This window comes from Sinocyclocheilus grahami, unplaced genomic scaffold (assembly GCF_001515645.1).
Source record: "Sinocyclocheilus grahami isolate Dianchi unplaced genomic scaffold, SAMN03320097.WGS_v1.1 scaffold118.1, whole genome shotgun sequence".
Lineage (NCBI taxonomy): Eukaryota > Metazoa > Chordata > Actinopteri > Cypriniformes > Cyprinidae > Sinocyclocheilus > Sinocyclocheilus grahami.
In genome coordinates this window covers 64,686-87,120 of record NW_015505297.1, presented here as the reverse complement: position 1 = coordinate 87,120, position 22,435 = coordinate 64,686, and the positions used below count along the sequence as shown (strand labels likewise).

The 22,435-nt window shown below is 37.7% G+C and overlaps 2 protein-coding genes across 6 annotated transcripts in view; one reads left to right on the top strand and one right to left on the bottom strand.

The window, feature by feature from the left end:
* The first annotated feature begins 508 nt into the window (after positions 1 to 508).
* ahi1 (Abelson helper integration site 1) lies at positions 509 to 17,173 on the top strand. 5 transcript variants are annotated; one of them, XM_016278076.1, is made up of 28 exons: positions 509 to 952; positions 1,452 to 1,502; positions 1,609 to 1,703; positions 1,828 to 2,137; positions 2,671 to 2,896; positions 4,401 to 4,516; positions 5,796 to 5,970; positions 6,091 to 6,283; positions 6,372 to 6,467; positions 7,430 to 7,615; positions 7,707 to 7,859; positions 7,950 to 8,082; positions 8,858 to 8,981; positions 9,086 to 9,315; positions 9,441 to 9,547; positions 10,194 to 10,312; positions 11,342 to 11,472; positions 11,556 to 11,696; positions 11,810 to 12,000; positions 12,241 to 12,283; positions 12,373 to 12,404; positions 14,255 to 14,369; positions 14,597 to 14,655; positions 16,174 to 16,236; positions 16,331 to 16,493; positions 16,570 to 16,661; positions 16,749 to 16,828; positions 16,899 to 17,173. In XM_016278076.1, exons 2-28 carry the CDS (start codon positions 1,493 to 1,495, stop codon positions 17,062 to 17,064), a joined length of 3,549 nt encoding a protein of 1,182 aa, XP_016133562.1. In that variant the 5' UTR covers positions 509 to 952; positions 1,452 to 1,492; the 3' UTR covers positions 17,065 to 17,173. The 5 variants fall into 5 exon arrangements, with proteins under 5 accessions (XP_016133562.1, XP_016133561.1, XP_016133563.1 ...); XM_016278075.1 differs by having other exon boundaries at positions 1,446 to 1,502; XM_016278077.1 differs by having other exon boundaries at positions 509 to 992; positions 1,446 to 1,502.
* Positions 17,174 to 18,308: 1,135 nt separating this feature from the next.
* LOC107589650 (MFS-type transporter SLC18B1-like) overlaps positions 18,309 to 22,435 on the bottom strand; it is a 5,367-nt gene continuing 1,240 nt past the window's right edge. The window contains exons 3-12 of the mRNA XM_016278154.1: positions 21,737 to 21,832; positions 21,577 to 21,650; positions 21,233 to 21,380; positions 20,811 to 20,967; positions 20,488 to 20,627; positions 20,275 to 20,293; positions 19,648 to 19,825; positions 19,461 to 19,554; positions 19,277 to 19,323; positions 18,309 to 19,092 (exon numbers count right to left, since the gene is read on the bottom strand). Coding sequence (XP_016133640.1) covers positions 18,996 to 19,092; positions 19,277 to 19,323; positions 19,461 to 19,554; positions 19,648 to 19,825; positions 20,275 to 20,293; positions 20,488 to 20,627; positions 20,811 to 20,967; positions 21,233 to 21,380; positions 21,577 to 21,650; positions 21,737 to 21,832 — 1,050 coding nt within the window. The 3' untranslated portion in view covers positions 18,309 to 18,995. The remainder of the gene's footprint in view (positions 19,093 to 19,276; positions 19,324 to 19,460; positions 19,555 to 19,647; positions 19,826 to 20,274; positions 20,294 to 20,487; positions 20,628 to 20,810; positions 20,968 to 21,232; positions 21,381 to 21,576; positions 21,651 to 21,736; positions 21,833 to 22,435) is intronic.

Sequence of the window (22,435 nt, the reverse complement as noted above, 5' to 3'; positions counted from 1 at the left end):
CAAACAAGAGAAAACGCATCTCAAACCACGTTGCACACCGTTTCCAGGAAACATGTCGTTCAAACCGGAAACCGTAGCAAAACGGTGCACACCGGTTTGAGCTTGAACTTGCCCCAGGTCAACTTTATGGTAATGATCTATGACGCGGTTCGGCGGCAACCAATCGTAACGTAGAAGTCCACCGCTTGAGAGGATTCCAGAGAACGCAGTCCTGTAAACTTTGGTTCAGGCCACATTAGTTCCCAAGCAAAATGGAGGAGAGGTTGATTATTGCTGTGGCGGGTTTCCCAATAATCTAGGATGTGTCCCTGTTTGCAAAAATGATGCATGGACCAAGGTGTCTGAGATTGTTGGTGTTCCTGGTGAGTTGCTGATATAATAAATAATAGTATAACAGTTCATTTTAAACCTTTAAATCAATTTTCCTGATTACACTTACATTAAGTAATGTTTATACCTGATTATACTTAAGTAACATTTTCATAATGCAGGACTTTTACTTGTATTTTTACAGTGTGGTATTAGTACTTTATACATTATTAGGTAAAGGATCTTAATACTTCGTCCACAACAATATTTAATGAGGTTAACTTATAACATTACCCTCCTTGTGGTCAGTCTGCACAAGATCAACAAGCTTGTTTGCTTTGCGTCCCCTTTAAATACTAGATAAGCGTTCGATCTACGTCAGAGCGTCAGAGCGTCCACGAATCTTTCTACGGCGTTGCCGGCAGGGCGGCCAGAGCGATTTTTGACGCTCTCGACGGCGGCGGTGTGAACGCAGAGTCGGCGCTTTAGTTCTTGATTGATGTGGCAACCGTTACCACGGGAGGCGGGGCTAATCTTGTTGTTGTTGCTGTTGGAAACGGTCGCGCCAGCAATGGCTGCTCACTGAAATGATCCTCCACTGCAGACATGATTTGACTTCTTCGCCGCATTTACTGCACACAATGTACGTTTATTTAGCAGAAACTGTACATTTAACAGAAGATGTAAGATGAGTTTGATTCGCTTCATTTTCGCGCGAGACACAATACTGTGCGTTTGCAGTGATTTGTTTGTAATGTTTTCAGCTAGCCTGTGAAGTTTAGCAAAGCTACAATATCAACAATCACTGAGCCAAACATACTCATTTGCGGCATTTTTGTTATTTTCATTATCGAATTAATAATCATATGAAAGCAGAGTTGCTTTATTAGCTTTTATGCAAGTAATGTTGTAGTTTATGAGGCATAGGATAGCTGGATTGTAAAGGTGTTTTTGTGTTGGCGGTAAAGTTAAATATTACATAATCTGCTTAACTACAATAGTAGTTCCAGTAAGAATAACTAAACTATTTCTAGGTGATTGTACCTAAATAAGCGAAGAAAGACTGTCTAAAGGTTGCATTAGACTTAGAAACAGCAGTTATTCTTTAATGCCATTGTAATGTATGATATTGTCAGTTTTAGGATTGTTGTTTCCAGAATGAATCTGTCCATAGTTCATCAGAATGCCTGCAGGTGAGTAAAGATCACTCATATTTGATCTATAACAACTCTTTTCTCTGTCACTGATGATCATGGATGCTTGAATGTGCAGAGTTGTCTGAAAATCTCTGTTTGGCAGGTCAAAGTGATGTGAGAGCTAAGACCAAAGCTCGCTTTGACGAGGTGTTGAAGAGATACACAAACCCCACTGACCAGTCCCAGGAAATTATTGTGGTTAGTAATAGTAAAAATAATCGTTATTTAACCAAGAAAAACATCATTGATATAACACAATTCACCCTGCAGCCCAATATGTCTGCAACATCTGTTATTTGCACTCCATCCTTATTTCTTGCAGCTTCAAACCTTGAAGAAGAACCTAGATTTGAGTAAAGACACTGAAGATGATGAAGCTGTCCTCCATAACACATATGATCCAGCTCAGGGCAGCCCTAGATACACAAAAAACAGGCGCAGAGAGAGAGAAGCATCAGAAAAGACCAACATACACAATGCTGTAAGTGAGGAGGAACCAGCGCTGACCAGTGGGAAAAAGCAAAGCAAAAGGAAGCTCCCACAACCACCACCTCTTGTTCAAGATGAAGAAGACCACGACAGGAGGACTGATACAGAAATCGATGGAAAACATACTAAGAAGACTAGAAAAGGAAAGAGTAACAATGGAAATGATGTCAGTAGACGGAAAGAAGAGACAGAGACGGAAGATGATTATCTGCAGGCGTACCGACATCAGATCTCACAGGAGGAAGAGACGGCTAGAAAAAAGACGACGCGGAAGAAAGCCACAGAAACACTTGCAGAGAGCCAGGTGCTAAACAATGAGCCGGAAAAGAAAAAGAAGGTGAAATCAAACAAACATGATGGTGATAGAAGGTAAAAACCACATGTTTATAAATGATATTGTATACAATTATTATTTTAAATTGTATTAACATGTATTTATTAACATTATAATTGTTTTTTTTAAGCCCATAAAGCCTACTGTATCATTTTAGCAATATGATCAAAACATTGCTGAAAAACTCAACGAAAGCACATTATGCAACCTTTTTTTTTGCCTAAAGGTTCAATAAACTGTAACATTAAAAAAAAAAAAAAAAAGCTTTTTCTTACCATTATTTGATATGGCTAATAGGTTGCACTTTACTTCACCAGTTTGTTTTGAATATGACTAGAAAAGGAAAGAGTAACAATGGAAATGATGTCAGTAGACGGAAAGAAGAGACAGAGACGGAAGATGATTATCTGCAGGCGTACCGACATCAGATCTCACAGGAGGAAGAGACGGCTAGAAAAAAGACGACGCGGAAGAAAGCCACAGAAACACTTGCAGAGAGCCAGGTGCTAAACAATGAGCCGGAGAAGAAAAAGAAGGTGAAATCAAACAAACATGATGGTGATAGAAGGTAAAAACCACATGTTTATAAATGATATTGTATACAATTATTATTTTAAATTGTATTAACATGTATTTATTAACATTATAATTGTTTTTTTTAAGCCCATAAAGCCTACTGTATCATTTTAGCAATATGATCAAAACATTGCTGAAAAACTCAACGAAAGCACATTATGCAACCTTTTTTTTTTGCCTAAAGGTTCAATAAACTGTAACATTAAAAAAAAAAAAAAAAAGCTTTTTCTTACCATTATTTGATATGGCTATCAGACTTTTTTGTGCGACCAATGGCAGTCGTTATTTTGTGGTTCTGTTAGGTGATGATAAAGCTGCACGACAAACATTAGCTTGAATTCAAGGTTAAAGGGATAGTTCACCCAAAAATGAAAATTCTGTCATTAATTACTCACCCTCATGTCGTTCCAAACCCGTAAGACCTTCGTTCATCTTCAGAACGCAAATTAAGATATTTTTGATGAAATCAGAGCGTTTTCAGACCCTGCATAGACAGCAACGGAACTATTGCGTTCAAAGCCCAGAAAGGTAGTAAGGACATCGTTAAAGGGATAGTTCACCCAAAAATGAAAATGTGATGTTTACCTGCTTACCCCCAGGGCATCCAAGATGTAGGTGACTTTGTTTCTTTAGTAGAACACAAATTAAGATTTTAACTCAAACCGTTGCAGTCTGTCAGTCTTATAATGGAAGTGAATGGGAATCACGGCTTTGAGAGTCAAAAAAACATTCTTGTTTTTTTAGAACAACAAAACCAAATTAAACCCTGCGGCTACATTATACATTGATGTGTAAAGACACGAAACGATCGGTCTGTGCTAGAAACTGAACAGTATTTATATAGTTTTTTTTTTACCTCTGATGCACTGCAGTGTCTGAACTGTCATGAGCGCGTCCTGAGCATGTCCTCGACAGCCGGCACATGAGGCGTCTCCTTCTTTTTGCTTTACGGCGGATCACAGACTTATAAGTGCATTACCACCACCTATCTCTCAAATGGACCATTGACACGCTATCTACAATCTCAATTAGGAGTGTCAATGGTCCATTTGAGAAAAGAAAGTGCTCTGGGGGGTTAATAAAGGCCTCCTGAAGTGAATTGATGCGTTTTTGTAAGAAAAATATCTACATTTAAAACATTATAAACCGTAATCTCTAGCTTCCGCTAAATGGTAAGCACGTACACTTTAAAAAAAATATATGTATAATGCTTTATTTAGTGACAAATCACACAACATGCAAAGTAGCAATAACAGGACATTTTTTAATTTAACTCTGATTGTATTCGTCTGAAAGAAGAAAGTCATATACACTTACGATGGCTTGAGGGTGAGTAAATTATGGGGTAATTTTCAATTTTGGGTGAACTATCCCTCTAAATAAGATGTTAACCTGGTGAAATGCCTTTGACATTGAAATAGTCTTTGAACACATATTGAAGATAATAAGTATGATGCATTTTCTCTTCTTGATTTGTTTGACCTTTTTGTCTGCAGTCAGACTGAAGTGTCAGTGGATAACCAGACAGAAAACGTCCAGGATGATATTGTGGAGGAGTTCATGGAGGACACAGTCAAACCCAAAGTGAAGAAGAAAAAGAAACGAAAAGAAGGTACATAGATGTAATCGCCATGAAAACTTTTTACATTTTCTATTTATTTTGGCAGTTCAAGCACACAAGTTGCATACTAGAGTCTCTTCGATTTAAAGGGTTAGTTCACCCAAAAATGAAAATTAGCCCATAAATTACTCACCCTCAAGTCATCCTGGGTGTATATGTCTTCTTTCAGACGAATTCAGTCGGAGTTATATTACAAATTGTCAAATTTCACTCAGCGGGTGTTGCATGCATCAGTCCGAAAGCACTTAATTAAAATGCGGCCATCCATAAAAAAAAAGTGTCTCACACGGCTCCGGGGGGTGAACAAAGGCCTTCTGTAGCGAATCGATGCGTTTTTGTAAGAAAAATATCCATATTCAAAACGTAATAATCACTTTAATGAGGTTGCGCTCACTGTTGTACACGGAAGCAGTTCCGGGAGAATGACGTATAAGGTCAGCTTTGCGCATGCGCTGCTCAGAAGTGACGCACGCGGAAACGCAGTGGAGAGAGCAAAACAAAACCACGGTCACTAATTAGAAGTACAAAACGAGGATTTGTAAAGAAGAATGTCAGAGGATTTAGATATAAGCCAAGAGGAGACTGGTTTTCTTTTGCTAAAGTAAGGAAACTTTGCTTCCTTTGCTCCTGTTAACAAACGTTGGTTTTCACGAGACTCACCGGCGCATGCACAGCGCTAACCTCATACGTCATGCTCCCGGAACTGCTTCTGTGTACAACTGCTGCCGCAAGCTACATTAAAGTGATTATTACGTTTTGAATATGGATATTTTTCTTACAAAAACGCATCAATTCGCTACAGAAGGCCTTTGTTCACCCCCTGGAGCCATGTGAGACACTTTTTTTTATGGATGGGCGCATTTTATTTAACTGCTTTTGGACTGATGCATGCAACACCCGCTGAGTGCCGTGAAACAGCTTGAAAGATCAAAGACCATTTTTAATATAACTCCGACTGGATTCGTCTGAAAGAAGAAAGTCATATACACCTAGGATGACTTGAGGGTGAGTAATTTATGGGCCAATTTTCACTTTTGGGTGAACTAACCCTTTAACATCAATATAAATATTAGATTATAAATATTTCCACAATTTTACAAAATCACATGTCTAATAATAATAGTTTTTTTTTCTTTTGGTTGCCACCACCATAGAAAATTAATAATGATCTCAATAATATACATATATTGTGTATATTTCATGCACAGTGTTATTTACACATGTGATATGTGTGGGGTTGATGATAGTGGTTATTTATTTCTGGTTGTAGTGATTGTTGAGGAGGAACAAGCAGAAGAGAAGCAATCCTTTCACGACAGTCTGGTGCTTGGAGTTTATATCCACAGGACAGACAAACTGAAGACAGACCTGATGGTGTCTCACCCCATGGTTAAAGTTCACGTGGTTGATGAGGTCACTGGACAGTATGTCAAGAAGGAGGACAGGTTTGGATTTCACATGTTGTCTTTTTACGACTAAAACCAAAACCTGCTAGAACCATTTGGTTCATAGTCTTCATACCAAATGCAGTCCCATTTATTCTCAGTGTTTTATTTGGTTCTCAGTCATCGTCATGTTTCATCCTTCTATGAGCAAGAAAACATCGAGCACATCCTGCCCATCATAACTCAACCCTTTGACTTCAAGAAACACAAAATAACAGTTCCAGAATGGGAGGAACAGATCATCTTCAATGAGCGCTTTGGATATTTCCTACAAGACGATGATGAGAGTACACGTGTGATGCTGTTTTTTGAGGTTTGTGCGCTTGTTATAGTTTAAAACTATATTTGCGTTCTCAGAGTAAAAAAAGGAATGATTAAAACACTGATGATGGATGTTACAGATTCTGGATTTCATCAGTATGGAGGAAGCGCGAACAAATGTCTCCGTTGACTGTCATGAAAGGGGTTTCCGGAAGATCGCCTGGGCTTTTTTGAAGGTACCACAGGGCTTCCCATACATTGATTTATTTGTGGCGGGCCGCCACAATATCAAAACTGACTGCCAGAAATAGATTTTCCAAAAGGCTTTGACTTTGTTGAATAAACATGAGCACTGCACGTTTAAAAATCAAAAACCAGCACGGGTGTTTTTATATCACTGTATTTCAGAAAATCTTCAGAAAATTTTCAAATTTTTGCATGTAATGCCTGATAAAGCAGCGTTTGTGAGCGTAGCGCTGCTTTGTGTTCAGCTGTTACCGGTGAAACCTCTATCTCTCCCGCTCTAAAAGCGCCTCCTGCTGGCAGAAAATTAATTTGCATATATGTGACCCTGGACCACAAAACCAGTCATAAGGGTCAATTTTTCGAAATTGAGATCTATCCATCATCTGAAAGCTGAATAAATAAGTTTTCCATTGATGTATGGTTTGTTAGGATAGGACAATATTTGGCTGAGATACAACTATTTGAAAATCTGGAATCTGAGGGTGCAAAAAAATCTAAATATTGAGAAAATCTCCTTTATATTTGTCCGAATGAAGCTCTTAGCAATGCATATTACTAATCAAAAATTAAGTTTTAATATATTTACAGTAGGAAATTTACAAAATATCTTCATGGAACATGACCTTTACTTAATATCCTAATGATTTTTGGCATAAAAGAAAAATCAATAGTGTTGACCCATACAATGTATTTTTGGCTATTGCTACAAATATACCCCAGGGACTTAAGACTGGTTTTGTGCTCCAGGGTCACATATATATATATATATATATATGGGGCGGGGGAGTGCGGCCACAAATAGAGTGTAAGGCTGTGGGAAACACTGGTACCAGTTTCTTTGGTATATTTGATATTTGGTATATTATTTTATGAAATTGTATCCTTTATTATTTCAAGTTCTGGATCGACTCAAATTTCCACTGAAATCGAGCTCTTCAAATATTTCCTCTAGCTTGTAGGAACCAACGGAGTCTTGAACGTTGACACCAAACTGCGTCTACAGCTTTACTGCCCTCCTCCACGGGCAAAGAAACTGCCACAAACGGTTGAAGTGTTTCAGTGGTGGTCAAAGTTCCCAAGGAACAAATATGCCTCAACACTCTATGTCACAGTGAAAGGCCTCAAACCACCAGAACATGTAGGTTCACTTTTTAAATTTAAAAACCACAGTGAAAAGACTAAAAATCGGTGCTAATTGAAGTTGGATCTGGTCTGGATTTGTTGCACAGGTGGACCCCAGTATCCGCTCCATGATGGCTCTCCAGCAGGAGCACGGCAGCACCTCCTACAGTGAGCTCAATACTGAGATGACCAATAAAACCAGCACACAGATACTGGAGAGCAAATCAGAAATCATTAAGTGGAGCCGCATACCCGGACAGGTTTTATTTATTTGCTTTATAGTGTTAAAGTTAGGAGAGTCAGTAATCCTTTTGTTTGACCGAATTGTTTCTTACTGTTGGTTTAAACAGGGGTGCCGCATCCCGAATAAGCCAATGCACTCCTTCCGTGGAGGTCAGATGGGCTGTTTTACTCTGCGTTTCTCTCATGATGGACGCGCACTAGCAGCTGCATGTGCAGATAGAGATGCGTTTCCAATCATTAGTAAGTAATTTGTGACTATACATGTTGTCTGTGTTGTATTTTTATATTTTTACATACATTTTTAGCACAAAAACATAAAACTTGTGTAGTTCCTTGACAAAATAGTTTTGGGAGGTTGAAATTGTGACATGCTGTACTTCAGCTAAAACTATTTAAACAGAATTTTGCTTAGTTTAAACTTGTATTATTAGTTTATTAATTTATAAAATTTTTATAACTTCATATTAATTAAGAGACTACATGGGATATTTGTATTTATCACACCAAATCGTAAATTACTATTCATTACCATTTAAAATACATTTACAAAGCCTAAAAAAATATGCATGTATATAAAAAGTAAAATATTTAATATAATATAGTCTTTCCCTTTCACATTCATATACATTTGAACCTAGTCTGTGGGGAAGTCGTGGCCTAATGGTTAGAGAGTCGGACTCGTAACACAAAGGTTGCGAGTTCGAGTCTCAGGTCCGGCAGGAATTGTAGGTGGGGGGAGTGAATGTACAGCGCTCTCTCCCACCCTCAATACCACGACTGAGGTGCCCTTGAGCAAGGCACCGAACCCCCAACTGCTCCCCGGGCACCACAGCATAAATGGCTGCCCACTGCTCCCGGTGTGTGTGTGTTCACTGCTGTGTGTGTGCACTAAGGATGGGTTAAATGCAGAGCACTAATTCCTAGTATGGGTAACCATACTTGGCCACATGTCACGTCACTTTTTAACATGAAAAAAATTAAGTAAACGCCGTGTGTGTCTCTGTCTCTATTTTAGTATATGAGATTCCGTGTGGGAAAGTTCTGGCATCCTTTAATGGCCATCTGAGTGTGGTATATGATCTCTGCTGGTCCAGAGATGATAACGGACTATTAACGGCATCCTCTGATGGAACAGTAAGGTAAATAGTGCCTGTTTTGCATATATAGAGTATTACGTAACTGATAATTACACCACAAATATGAGTGAAAGTGTGGGCCATAATGTTTTGATTTCCTCTTTCAGAGTGTGGAACGTTGAACGACTGCAGAGTTTTGCTCATAAAACTCTTCCTCACCCTTCATTCGTGTACAGCGCCCAGTTTCACCCGCAAGCCCAGAGTCTGGTGGTGACGGGGGGTTACGACGGGGTGCTGCGGGTCTGGAACGTGGACATACAAGACGTGAACGGGCAACTTCTGCAAGAGTTTGACGGACATAAGACTTTCATCAACACGCTGTGTTTTGACCCAGAAGGTACAGAGGAAATGAATGGCATAACTGTCTGGATGTGTGAATGCTGTGATTCGAGACATTAATGACTCTTTTGTAAGTCGCTTTGAATAAAAGTGTCTAAATGCGTGATCTTGGTCTTCACACAGGGAGCAGAATGTTTTCTGCGGACAACTCTGGCCTCATTATTGTGTGGGGAACCAAGGTTGTGCCTGGGTCTCGCCGAGGACCGACCAATCAATGGAGCATTGAAAGGGTAAATGTGACCCTAGACCACAAAACCAGTCTTAAAGGGATACTCCACCCCAAAATGAAAATGTTGTCATTAATCACTTACCCCCATGCCGTTCCAAACCCGTAAAAGCTTTGTTTGTCTTCGGAACACAATTTAAGATATTTTGGATAAAAACCGGGAGGCTTGTGACTGTCTGATTGACTGCCAAGTAAATTACACTGTCAAGGTCCAGAAAAGTCTGAAAGACATCGTCAGAATAGTCCATCTGCCATCAGTGGTTCAACCGTAACGTTATGAAGCGACGAGAATACTTTTTGTACACGAAGAAAACAAAAATATCGACTTTATTCAACAATTTGTCTCCTCTGTGTCTCTGCACATCACCATAGTGCCATTTTGGAGAATATGAGCTGAACGTAAGCAGCGTACACTCTTCTGTATCAGCCGCAAAACAAGGATACGTTTTCTACGTGTATTTACGCTGTGATTTGAAAGAAAACAGCGTATCCTTGTGGCGCGGCTGACACAGACACACCCTTATGACTGGTTTTGTGGTCCAGGGTCACAAATGATTCTCAAAAACTGCATAGAAGAGCTACATAAATCACAATTTGATATCATGATTTTAACTAATTTAATAATTTGCGAGTTTAATATTTCTCTACAGGAAATTAAAGAGGCAGATCTGAATGGAGTACCCATCAACTCATTAGAGGTGCATCCAAACGGAAGACGGCTTTTAATTCATGCCAAAGACAGTGTTTTAAGGGTCATGGATTTGAGAATGTAAATATCTACCTTTTTTATTAATATTTGAATATATATTTAATACCATAATGTAATACTATTACATTTAGGTGAACATTTTATTATTTATTCAAGATTAATAATTCATTATTCAAATGTTTACATTTATTTTTTACTTCAGAACTAATAATTTACACAGATGAATCATGTGCAGTAAGGTGTATTAAGAGTAATTTGAGCCAATTTTACTTTCATGTTGACTTTTTAAAAAGCACATAAATCAGTGCATTTGTTGAGAGTACAGGTATAAAGGGAAATAAATGCAAATATATACCCCTCAGAGGACCTCAGATGATGCCAACCCTGAAACAACATACAGAACTACCACATTTTGCTTTAAGTTTGATTGCATCATATAATAATTGCTGTTAATAGTGTTCATCGTCTGTTTGATTACGTCTTTAATTAATATTTGAATATATATTTAATACCATAATGTAATACTATTACATTTAGGTGAAAATTTTATTATTTATTCAAGATTAATAATTCATTATTCAAATGTTTACATTTATTTTTTACTTCAGAACTAATAATTTACACAGATGAATCATGTGCAGTAAGGTGTATTAAGAGTAATTTGAGCCAATTTTACTTTCATGTTGACTTTTTAAAAAGCACATAAATCAGTGCATTTGTTGAGAGTACAGGTATAAAGGGAAATAAATGCAAATATATACCCCTCAGAGGACCTCAGATGATGCCAACCCTGAAACAACATACAGAACTACCACATTTTGCTTTAAGTTTGATTGCATCATATAATAATTGCTGTTAATAGTGTTCATCGTCTGTTTGATTACGTCTTTAATAGATTTTTCCGTACATTTCTGCCATATGTACATTAACTGAGTCACCACTGATAAGTGACCACTAAATATTGTAGAAACTTAATTTGCTGTAAAGTTGCTTTGCAACGATTTGTATCGTGAAAAGCGCTGTACAAATAAACTTGAATTGAATAAACTTGAATATCAAATCTATTAAAAACAAACAATTGTTTTCCAGTCTTGCAGTGAAGAAATACATAGGTGCCACAAACTACAGGGAGCGAATCAACAGCACATTCACTCCCTGTGGAAGCTTCATCTTTTCGGGCAGTGAAGATGGACTGGCGTATGTGTGGAACTCTGAGACAGGTTTGGAGATTGTTTTGAGTCACTTTAGTTTGAATACAAAGAAAAATCCAAGCGGAGGTTGAATTTGGATATCTGTTGTGCAGGTGACCAGGTTGCTGTATACTCTGAGTTGTGCTATTCATCTGCGCTTCGAGCTGTAGCTTTCCACCCTCATGAGAACATGGTGGCCTTCTCTTCCTTTGGCCAAAACCAGCCCATCCATCTCTATCTGTTTGACCGGAAGGGTGAGTCCTCCAAATGACTCAGGAAACCACTGATTCAGATTCATTAGTATTTAGAAACACAAGTCACATGATCATTTTCTCTTAAAAGATGAGTGTTTTGTGCTTGTACACAGTGGCTCAGATGGAGGTGGAGAGTTTGAGAGGTTTGAGCCGGTCAGAGTATCTGGACAGCAAGACAGGCAGGAATTCATCAGAGGTCATGACCTTCCAGACCCTTTCAGCCACCAGCATGGACCGATTCGCCAGCACAGCTCGTGTGTCTCTAAAGATGCAGCGGGTCAAACAGAAACTAGACTCTGTACTGGTAAAAATTCAGATTAGATTTAATTAGATAAAGATTTAATCAAGACAAACTTTGATGTTGCCTTGACAAAGCATGACCAGAAAGTTTGAGGTAGTTTTAAAGCTTGAAGGTTTTGAAGGCCATATCAGAAAATTAGAGCAAATAGAGCAAAAATAGTCAATTTAATTAAATTGTAGGTGATTATTACCAGCATTATAATTAAGTCAATAATCAGTCAGTTATACTTTTATTTTCTTGCAGGAGCCCCATCGTAGTTCCCCTGCTGTGGACATGTATGAACAAGGCAAGTGATGTACATGATAATACATATTTGAAATTAAGAAAATAAAATATATTTCTAATGCATGTGCATGTTTTTATTTTTTTTAAAAGGTGGTATGTCTCATCTGGGAAGGAGCCTAGAGGTGAATGGTTGTATCTTTTGTACTTTGCTATAAAAGTTATACCTGAAAAATAGGTTTTAGAGTTTCTTGAATTATGTTTAAAGACACAAACAGTACTTGTTTTGGTTGTAGTAAAATGATTCTTCCTCAAACCGATTTATTGCAGTTGGCAGGTTCTGTTTAGTGATATCCAAATTTAGTTAAAGATCACTCATGTTTCTTTATATTTAAAGCTGCAGTCCGTAACTGTATTTCTAATGCATGTGCATGTTTTAATTTTTTTTAAAAGGTGGTATGTCTCATCTGGGAAGGAGCCTAGAGGTGAATGGTTGTATCTTTTGTACTTTGCTATAAAAGTTATACCTGAAAAATAGGTTTTAGAGTTTCTTGAATTATGTTTAAAGACACAAACAGTACTTGTTTTGGTTGTAGTAAAATTATTCTTCCTCAAACCGATTTATTGCAGTTGGCAGGTTCTGTTTAGTGATATCCAAATTTAGTTAAAGATCACTCATGTTTCTTTATATTTAAAGCTGCAGTCCGTAACTGTTATTGGTTAAAAATGATCCAAAATCAATATTTGAGCAAGTACATAACCAGCCAGTGTTCAAAACTATTGCCTTACTTTAGCCCGATTCACAACGGTCAGATTATAATAATGTTTTGTAATTAGAGTGGTACGTGTAGCTTTTCGCAGGAAATTTGAGCATAGCACTGTGTCATCACGTCACTTCTGTAAACATAAAGAAGTTATCCCGGCTAGTAGGCTATCGCATGTGAGGATCCTGCAGGTGGCGGATCGCTTATCCACCTTTTTCTTCAACGCGGCAGTAAGCCTATGGGTGAGACTTCCGGTTCATTAGCCGCTATAGGTAAATAACGAGGAGAATAACAATGTACAGTAAAACTGTTCGCACTACAAACCAGTTTGTTCATAATTAAGATAATACATTAAAATAATATGATAAGACACACCAACTTTCAATATCAAGCAGCAAAACAAACTATTTTGTTCAGCTAAAAATAGCTGGACGGAGTGGACGCAGATGAGACCGGAAGCCAGACCAATAGAATTTACAAATGGCTGCGCCCATTTTTACAACAAGAAAAAGGTGGATAGCCTTTTATGAAACAGATGTGAATGAAATTAAACTATATTCCAGTTTTAAATGGGCTTCTGATTACAGATAGCCTGGGATTACAAAGATTTGTATTTGAAAGAAAACCAGTTCGAAGGGAGCATAATTAGCTTTTTGGGTTAAAAGAATTTCTTAATATGAAATTTGAAGAGTATGACAATTAGATTAGACTGTGCAGAAATTGAAATCTACACGCTAATACACACTATACTCATAGTCACCAATGCTGATGCTGTTAACATTAATCATTTGAGAATAAAGTATAACAATAATAATAATTTGAACGGTTTGATTTGATATGAGCTAACCGATCTTTAGATTTAATCACCATTGGTAGCGAGATTTATGGTAAGGCTTTTTTCCTCAGTTGGTCAGAACAAACGTGGCAGACTTGCTACTTGTTCAGATGACAATATACGGTGAAAATTCTTATTTGGGTCATATTCCAAAACGTAGGCTAGAATCTGTGATTGCGAAGTACAGTAAATATCCACACCGGTGCGGTGACTGACTGCCACACATACTCTTCAGAACATTAGATTCATCCGCGCTAGAGCCGTGCCTACTCATAACCCACGCAAGCTAGATAATTTCGCACACAGCTGCAATTCCAGGTTGGCGACAAAGAGGCAAAACTTACAGACTGCAGCTTTAAATTAGAAACCGTATCATATAGCATTCATACCGAACCTCAGTCCTACATTGAGCTCTTGTTATTGTGGTTTGTTTCAGGGCCTGACCTCGTATCTTCCTTCTCCATCTCTACTCTCTCCTCACTCCAAACTACAGATGTCCACGTCACTCAGTGCTCAACTCATTCCACAGGCCACCCTCACCTCACACAGCAGTATGTTCTCTACATTATCCTTCATATTATATAGGATAACTCGAGCATGCATTGTTTTGAAGAGCACATCTCAGACTATAAAGTAGAGAAGAATGGAAAAATTTGAGTATTTTTATGTATTTAAGTATGTTTATGTATTTATGAAAAGTGTAGTTTGTTTCTGTGGCACTTAAAACCACATGAAATTACATGTCATGAGGTCTTTAAATCTGCCTTTTCTCTCACAGGTGGTTACAGTCCTGCTGGGCAGCCCATTAGAAGAGCTCCATCCCTCAAACACCAGAAAGTAAGACACTGGCTACGTTTACATGCACAATTTTAGGTTCAATCGGACTGAATTCATTCCGATTGATGAATCTGAATGTAGTGTTTACATGAACGCTAAATAAAGTGATCGGGTTGATGTGCACGTTTGTATGTCACAAGCTTCAAATCGGAATTAATTTTTTTGACATGCGCACACTGCACAAATATAGTTTCTCACTGTTTGCACATAATAACCACTCTCCTACACGGCTTTTTTATTTGTTTTTAACAGCAGAATGAATATTTATTAATTTATGGATAAATATACATTTAAACCACTGTGCCGTGCTGCTCATATTTATCACGCAGTAAAGATGCCCCTCCCCGCGCCCAAAACGGGTTGCCTGTGGATGAGAATCCAAAACAAGAACTGGTGGGAGGTTGTCCTGCTCCACTTCACAGTTGCCGAGTGAAAGAAGAGTTTTATAATGATAGTTTTATAATAACACTTTATTCAAAAGGAAGAACCACTCGTTCCGCGCATCATACGTCATTACGCTATTTCTGCGTCAGTGCACATGTGCAGTTCTTTCAGTTTCGGGGTTCAATCTGATCAAGTGTTTACATGCACTCTCAATCGTATTAGAAAAGGAATAAACCACCCCCTTCAGTCCGATCGAAATTTCATTCCGATCGAGCTCAATCGGATCGATTAAGATGTTTACATGAAGGTTTTTCAGTCCGATTGAGCCGTCAATCTGATTAAAAATTGATTATTTGGTTGCATGTAAACGTAGCCAGTGACTACGTTTATATGCGCACGAATAATGAGATAATTTCCAATAATCAGAGTAAGGAATTAATCGCATTATGATGTTTACATGTCAAGAGCAAAGCTCTTCACTCCCGTTTACATGCAATTTCCATTATTCGTATTATTCGCTAAGAATTGTGGTTGTTTTTTTACCGCCATTATTCATTATAAACGCAAATTTGTTCTTGTGTGTCCGGCCTCAGACATTTTTGTCATCTATGTTAATACGATTATGCTTGCTGCGATTATGAGCTTAATCGCATTATTTAGATAGAAGTATTGCGTTTACATAAGGTCAAGTTTAATCGCAATATTGCCAAAATCTCATTATAATCACATAAAGAGGGTGCATGTAAACACTCACTGTGATCTGGTTCTGTATTATACTACCATTCAAAGTTTTAAACAAATTAATACTTTTATTCAGCAAGGACGCATGAAATTGATAATAAGTCACAGTAAAGACTGTTTCAAATAAATGCTGTTCTTTTGAACTTTCTATTCCTCAAAGAATCCTGAAAAACCTGTAACACTGTTTGCACAAAATATTAAGCTTTACGACAGGTTTCAACATTGATAATAATAAGAAATGTTTCTTAAGCAGCAAATCAGCATATTAGAATGATTTCTGAAGGATCATGTGACACTGAAGCCTGGAGTAATGATGCTGAAAATTCAGCTTTGCATCACAGGAATAAATTAAATGTTAATATATATGAAAATAGATTGTGTTCATGTCCACAGAGTTTACTGGATTATGAATTCCCTCAACTAGCAGAGACTGACTTTGGGCAAATCCATCAAACGGTAAGTTTTAATATGTTTTATATTATAATAGATTACTATAAATGTGGAATTACTTGGAGTTAATTTATGATCTCTTATATGAAATGTTCTCTAGGTTGTGTCTTTGTACGAGTACAGAGCCGATCGATCAGATGAGCTGTCGATACGCCGCGGTGACGTGATCCATGTGCTGTACAAAGACAATGAGAGCTGGTGGTTTGGGCGACTGGTCAGTGGGCAGGAGGGATATTTCCCAGCATCCTATGTGGCCGATGAAGGTTTGTGAATGAAGTTTGATAACCAAAATCACATGTATGATATTAAACGGTCTAAATCCATGTGTATCTCCCATAGGGAGTTTTGATGAAGAGCTCTCAAGAGCTTTAGAAGCACAGCCGTCACCGTTAGATCAACCTGAAGGATTTGAGCGTACAACACCAGTCCAGGTAATGACAAATGCTCATTTATTCCTCCCATAAAGTTAGTGAAACTTTATACTAGTTTGACCCTTATGATCTGTGTTCCTCCTGCAGCTGTCTGCAGCCATCAGTGCCTCTGGAGAGCTGAAGATCATCTCCGAGCTGGACACTGACCCTGAGGCGTCCTCCACCACGTATGCATTAACCACATCTGCCATCTGAGTACTTGTTTTCTTAAGCACATATTGATATGTTCTTTTACAGAACAAAAAAGAAGAAGAAAAAGGTGAAGCGGAGTGAAGTTCCCTCTGCTCTGCCTCAGGTCCCGTCCTCAGATCATGAGATGTCTTCAGCATCTTCCAGAAGAAGGAGACCCCTCCCCAGACTAGGCCAAGCCAACGGTGCGTTTGACGGTGAAGGACCAAACTGATGTGACTGAATCTGATTGCTAAGACTTCCCTCTGTTATGAAGGAACTAAAGACATAGAAACAATGTGTTTCCAAAAGTGTTTTATGTGGATGTATTTTTTGTAGTTGGCCTTATTTTAAAATATTTATTTTGTAATTTTGATACTGATATTTGTATTATGTAGTTTTACAGGATTTTTTTTACTGTATTTCTGTACAGTATTTTGTGTACTATGTGTTATTTAAATTGTTTAAACATTTTTAATTAAATTAAAATTTTCAATATAACAGCAAAAACCCCAGCAGTAATCATAATGACATATATAATAAAAATTGGTGCTGTATCGCATCCAAAATAAGTTTGTTTACATAATGTGTGCACTCTATATATATATATATACACACACACACACGCGTGTGTACATATATATATATATACAGTGGGTACGGAAAGTATTCAGACCCCCTTAAATTTTTCACTCTTTGTTATATTGCAGCCATTTGCTAAATGTGTGTATTTATATATACATAATAAATATACAGTTTACACACATATAATGTAAACACAAACTTTTATTTTTATTTTATTTATTAATCGATTTGACTGCACTAATAAAAATATATATTTTGTTCACATAACACAGAAGGGAATAAACTATGGTATTTATTTAGCACCAGAGTTAATGTATGCAGTTGATTAAATCTATTTATACATTTGACAAATTAATGCAAGATTTTAAAATGTTACAATTTTAAACTCACCAATTGCAAAGTAAAGGATTTTAAGTAAAAGATTAAACAACTTTTGTAGTGTTGAAAGGGTCAATATTTATGCAACAACTCGAGAACCGAAGGATCTCATTGCTATGAAAAGACAATGCACATTGTAAAAATGTATTTTGTAAAACTGTACATTTGTAGAAGTTGTTTCCATAAGGAATATGGCAATAATTTGTAAATCTGTAAAAGCAGTCATAATGGGGTCAGTCACAAACTAGGGCTAGACGGGTAATCTGTATTAAGCAATATTAAAGTACAAATCCCACATTCTTGCACTAGTCCAGGGGTAGGCAAGTTCAGTCCTAGAGAGCCGCAGTCCTGCAGAGTTCAGCTCCAACCCTAATCAAACACGCCTGAACAAGCTAATCAATGTCTTCAGGATTACTAAGGCTAAAGGCAGGTGAGGTTTTTTTCAGGGTTGGAGCTGAACTCTGCAGGACTGCGGCTCTCTAGGACCGAACTTGCCTACCCCTGCACTAGTCTAAGAGATTTCTGAACAAGACCTCAGAAATAATCCAGTGTACTGTACTGTAAGACACACTGTATATGAGGTAATGAATTATTTTATACACGAGCTCTTAATTTCAATTTACTTCAAAAATGTACACCTATTTTTCAGAATGGCTTATATCTCATGTTAAGTTACTAAACACAATAAATAAGCCAAAATATATTTCACTTCAGTTTGTAAAATGTCCTTGTTGTGACTGTCAAGATGAATATTTAACTGCCAAAGCAGCATTTGAGATGCAAGATGGTTAAGAAAATAACAAACCCTAGCTGGGCAGCATCTTCTAGTGAGGGAATATGTACATCGCCACCCTACAATATTCCCAGAAACGGGGTAAAAGATAAAGTATTTCATCAATAGGCACATCTCAGCTGTTTAGTGTGAATGTCATCTCTTTATTATTATTATACATTCAACTTTAACACACGCTCTTAATTCAATCTTCTTACAGGACTTTTGACATTTACTTTGTAAATGTTCACTGAACTCCTGTGTACAGGTTCAACTGATCTTGAAATAATAAATATATGACATCTTTGTTGTTAAACTGACCTTCTCCTCGTTCTTCATTTGTCATCTGTCAATCATATCCCACATCACCTGTATTTAGCAGCAATATGATTACATTTGTTCTTCCATTTAAAAGCGTGCAGCAGCTTATTTCAGCTGACATCAACTCTGAGATTATCTGTCTTGGGGAGAAGAGGGGATTTTTCTCCTTGCGATAATGACATGTCAGTCCTGTTGGCCTTTTGTGACCTGAAAAAAAAAAGATCATGCATGATCAACAGTTTCCTATAACTGTTTTCTAATTATACCACTTTTACCAACTTAAGAAATACGGAATGATTTTTAAATATTAATATATATTATTAAATTATTTAAAGAATATTTACCATATTGCTGAATAAAGTAATTAAAATATTAAAAAAAATGTACTTACTTCTTTTGTATGTCCTCTAATGTGAAATATATTACTTGTAGTAAGGCCTAGAGAATGTAAAGGTAAACATAAGCCAATAAATAAATATTTATCATTAAAGTGCATACATTACTAACCAATTGAGAAAGTTAAGAAAATGCAGATCTATTATAGAAATGGTCTGTTATGCATAGTTTGTTCTTACAGCGAGAAAGGCGAGTGCACCTTGAACTCCTGCGCTCCATTCAAAGTTGAGTACTTGTGTGATGTATCCTCCAATAGTCGGCCCAAAGAACATCCTTCAGCATGAAACACATGATTCAGGTTTCATGAGGGGGAATTCGAAACAATATTCTTGAATATTGCGCGTAAACTTTATTTTAAATACACACCCAGCAGACCAGACTGCTGAGAACAAGCCTGACACCAATCCCAGGGTACTCAAGCCCTCCTCAAAGCCATTTTCACTGCAATACGAGGAACACATGAGCCAAAACATGTTTTTGGTATGCATGTATTTTGTAGAGGTTTGTACTGTTGTATTTTGCTCAGTTTTAGGGTTAACTGCATTTATTCAAACCATTTCAGGAATTTCGTGTGACATAACTGAGTGAATTAAAGTCACAGACACAGTAACCTCTTAAAGAGGTCATATGATGCTGCTAAAAACAACATTATTTTGTGTATTTGGTGTTTGTGTATATGCGGTTTAAGGTTCAAAAAACACATTATTTTCCACATACTGTACATTATTGTTTCTCCTCTATGCCCTGCTTTACTGAAACGCGTCGACTTTTACAAAGCTCATCGTCCGAAAAGCGAGGTGTGCTGTGATTGGTCAGCTATCCAGTGTGTTGTGATTGGCCGAATACCTCAAGTGTGTGACGGAAATGTTACGCCCCTTACCATACTGTGATGCCGTGTCTCGGCGCGACGAGACAAAACCAATAAAACCCATTACAAACGAGGCATTTGTAGCATCCAGTGGGGACATAATTACTGATTATAATGACTTATACTGCCGGCACTGAGATTAAGCTGGTCGCAAAAAAAATATGCACAAAGATGTTTTATATTATTATAATGTATGAGAACCTTTAGATTAACATTTACAACAGCATTTTGGAATGACATATATTATATTTTTTATATATTATATATATTTATACATATTGTATATTCATTTTTCAGTGTATCATATATTCAGTTTCAGTGTTCTAAATCTTCATAACCTTTTCTATGGCAAATATGGACAGTGTTGCATCCAGGAAACCAAGTCCTGAACTCAACGAGAACACCACGAAGCAGATGAGAAGGATCTTCATTCTGGTACACAATCTGAGGAAGGAATTCTGGGAAGGAGGAACAGCATCTATATTGGAATGAAATAAACAGACACGTCTATCTTCATGGCTGGAAGGCAAACAATAACAAAAGCAGACACAAGGCAATCACATCCTTGTGACAACTTAACCAGGAGTATGCTACATGGAATAGTCTTAAATTGAATTATTAAAAACATGTCATATTTAACCAGCATGAAGTCTGCACAAACCAAAGCTTGGTAAAATCCACAAATTGAGAGGCACTGTCGCAAACAGAAGACATCCTGTGAAAACGAATGGGATTTCATATCCAAATGACTGATAGAGCCAGCCACCCAACGGAGGACCCAATATCAGGCCAAGACCTGTAAAAATCTCCATGAAGCCCTGAGAGAACAAGATAGCACTGATTACAGCTTTACTGTAGAGACACATTTAACATTTTTGCACACTTGTGTAAATATTAAAACCATAAGAATGGTTCCATCATTGTGTATGCCTTGACCGTGAGAAACCAAACTAGCAGTCAGACTGAATAACTGAATCTATAGAGAAACAGCACATCTTTTGTGACGTGCAATAGTGCTTCCTTTGTCACTTTACTCCAAAACACCATTACTGCACTGAAAAACAAGCACTGACCACAACGCACCAAAACAGTCGCTATGTTCTCGGGGAAAACTTTTGCTGAAACTGCAAAAGATGATGTAACGGCGGCAGAAAAGCCGATTGCATTTATGCACCGTGTGATAAAACAGAGCACGACGAAAACTGTCCCATCAGACACTTGGTCAAGAAATCTGCAGAGGAAATGATATAATTAATGATGAAATACTAAAAATGAGTGTTCATCTATTTTTCCAGACTAGAAAGGTAATTTTATCAACATTTAGGCATAATCTAGCATGTAAATGACCTGAAAGTTAATAGTCATGGACTAAAAGATGCAAAATACTCATATAAATGTTTAACACACAACAAAACAGATTTACTGACCCGAAGAGTACAGTACATCCGCTCGATACGAACAACCCTGCAACGATCATAAACTTGGCTCCTATCTGGACAATCTGAAACAGAGGTCAAGTGCACTGATATAGTGTGCAATCCATAATGGAAAGCTGTTGTTTATCTTCTGAAATAATGATTAACTTACATATTTACCAAGTAACAATGAGCCCACTAAAGTACATAATGCATAGATTCCGAATATTAAACCAATCATAGCTTGACTGACACCTTTCTTCTTTGCCTAGAAAATGAATCAGATCAAAAGTAATACATTATTTTATCCTACTGTAAGAAACTTTAAATGCCTTAAACAGAGAACTTAGAACAAACTATGTTACATTTCATATTGTTGACTATCCCTGTTGAAAAAACCAGCATACGCTGGTTAGGTATGTTTTGACACTGAGATGCTGGTTTGTGCTGGTCCTTTGCTGGTTTGTGCTGGTTTGTGCTGGTCCTTTGCTGGTCCTTTGCTGGTCCTTTGCTGGTCCTGTGCTGGTCCTGTGCTGGTCCTTTGCTGGTCCTTTGCTGGTCCTTTGCTGGTCCTTTGCTGGTCCTTTGCTGATCCTTTGCTGATCCTGTGCTGGTCCTTTGCTGGTCCTATGCTGGTTTGCGCTGGTCCTTTGCTGGTTTGTGCTGGTCCTGTGCTGGTCCTTTGCTGGTCCTGTGCTGGTCCTTTGCTGATCCTTTGCTGATCCTGTGCTGGTCCTTTGCTGGTCCTTTGCTGGTTTGCGCTGGTCCTATGCTGGTTTGCGCTGGTCCTTTGCTGGTTTGAGCTGGTCCTGTGCTGGTCCTGTGCTGGTCCTTTGCTGGTCCTGTGCTGGTCCTGTGCTGGTCCTTTGCT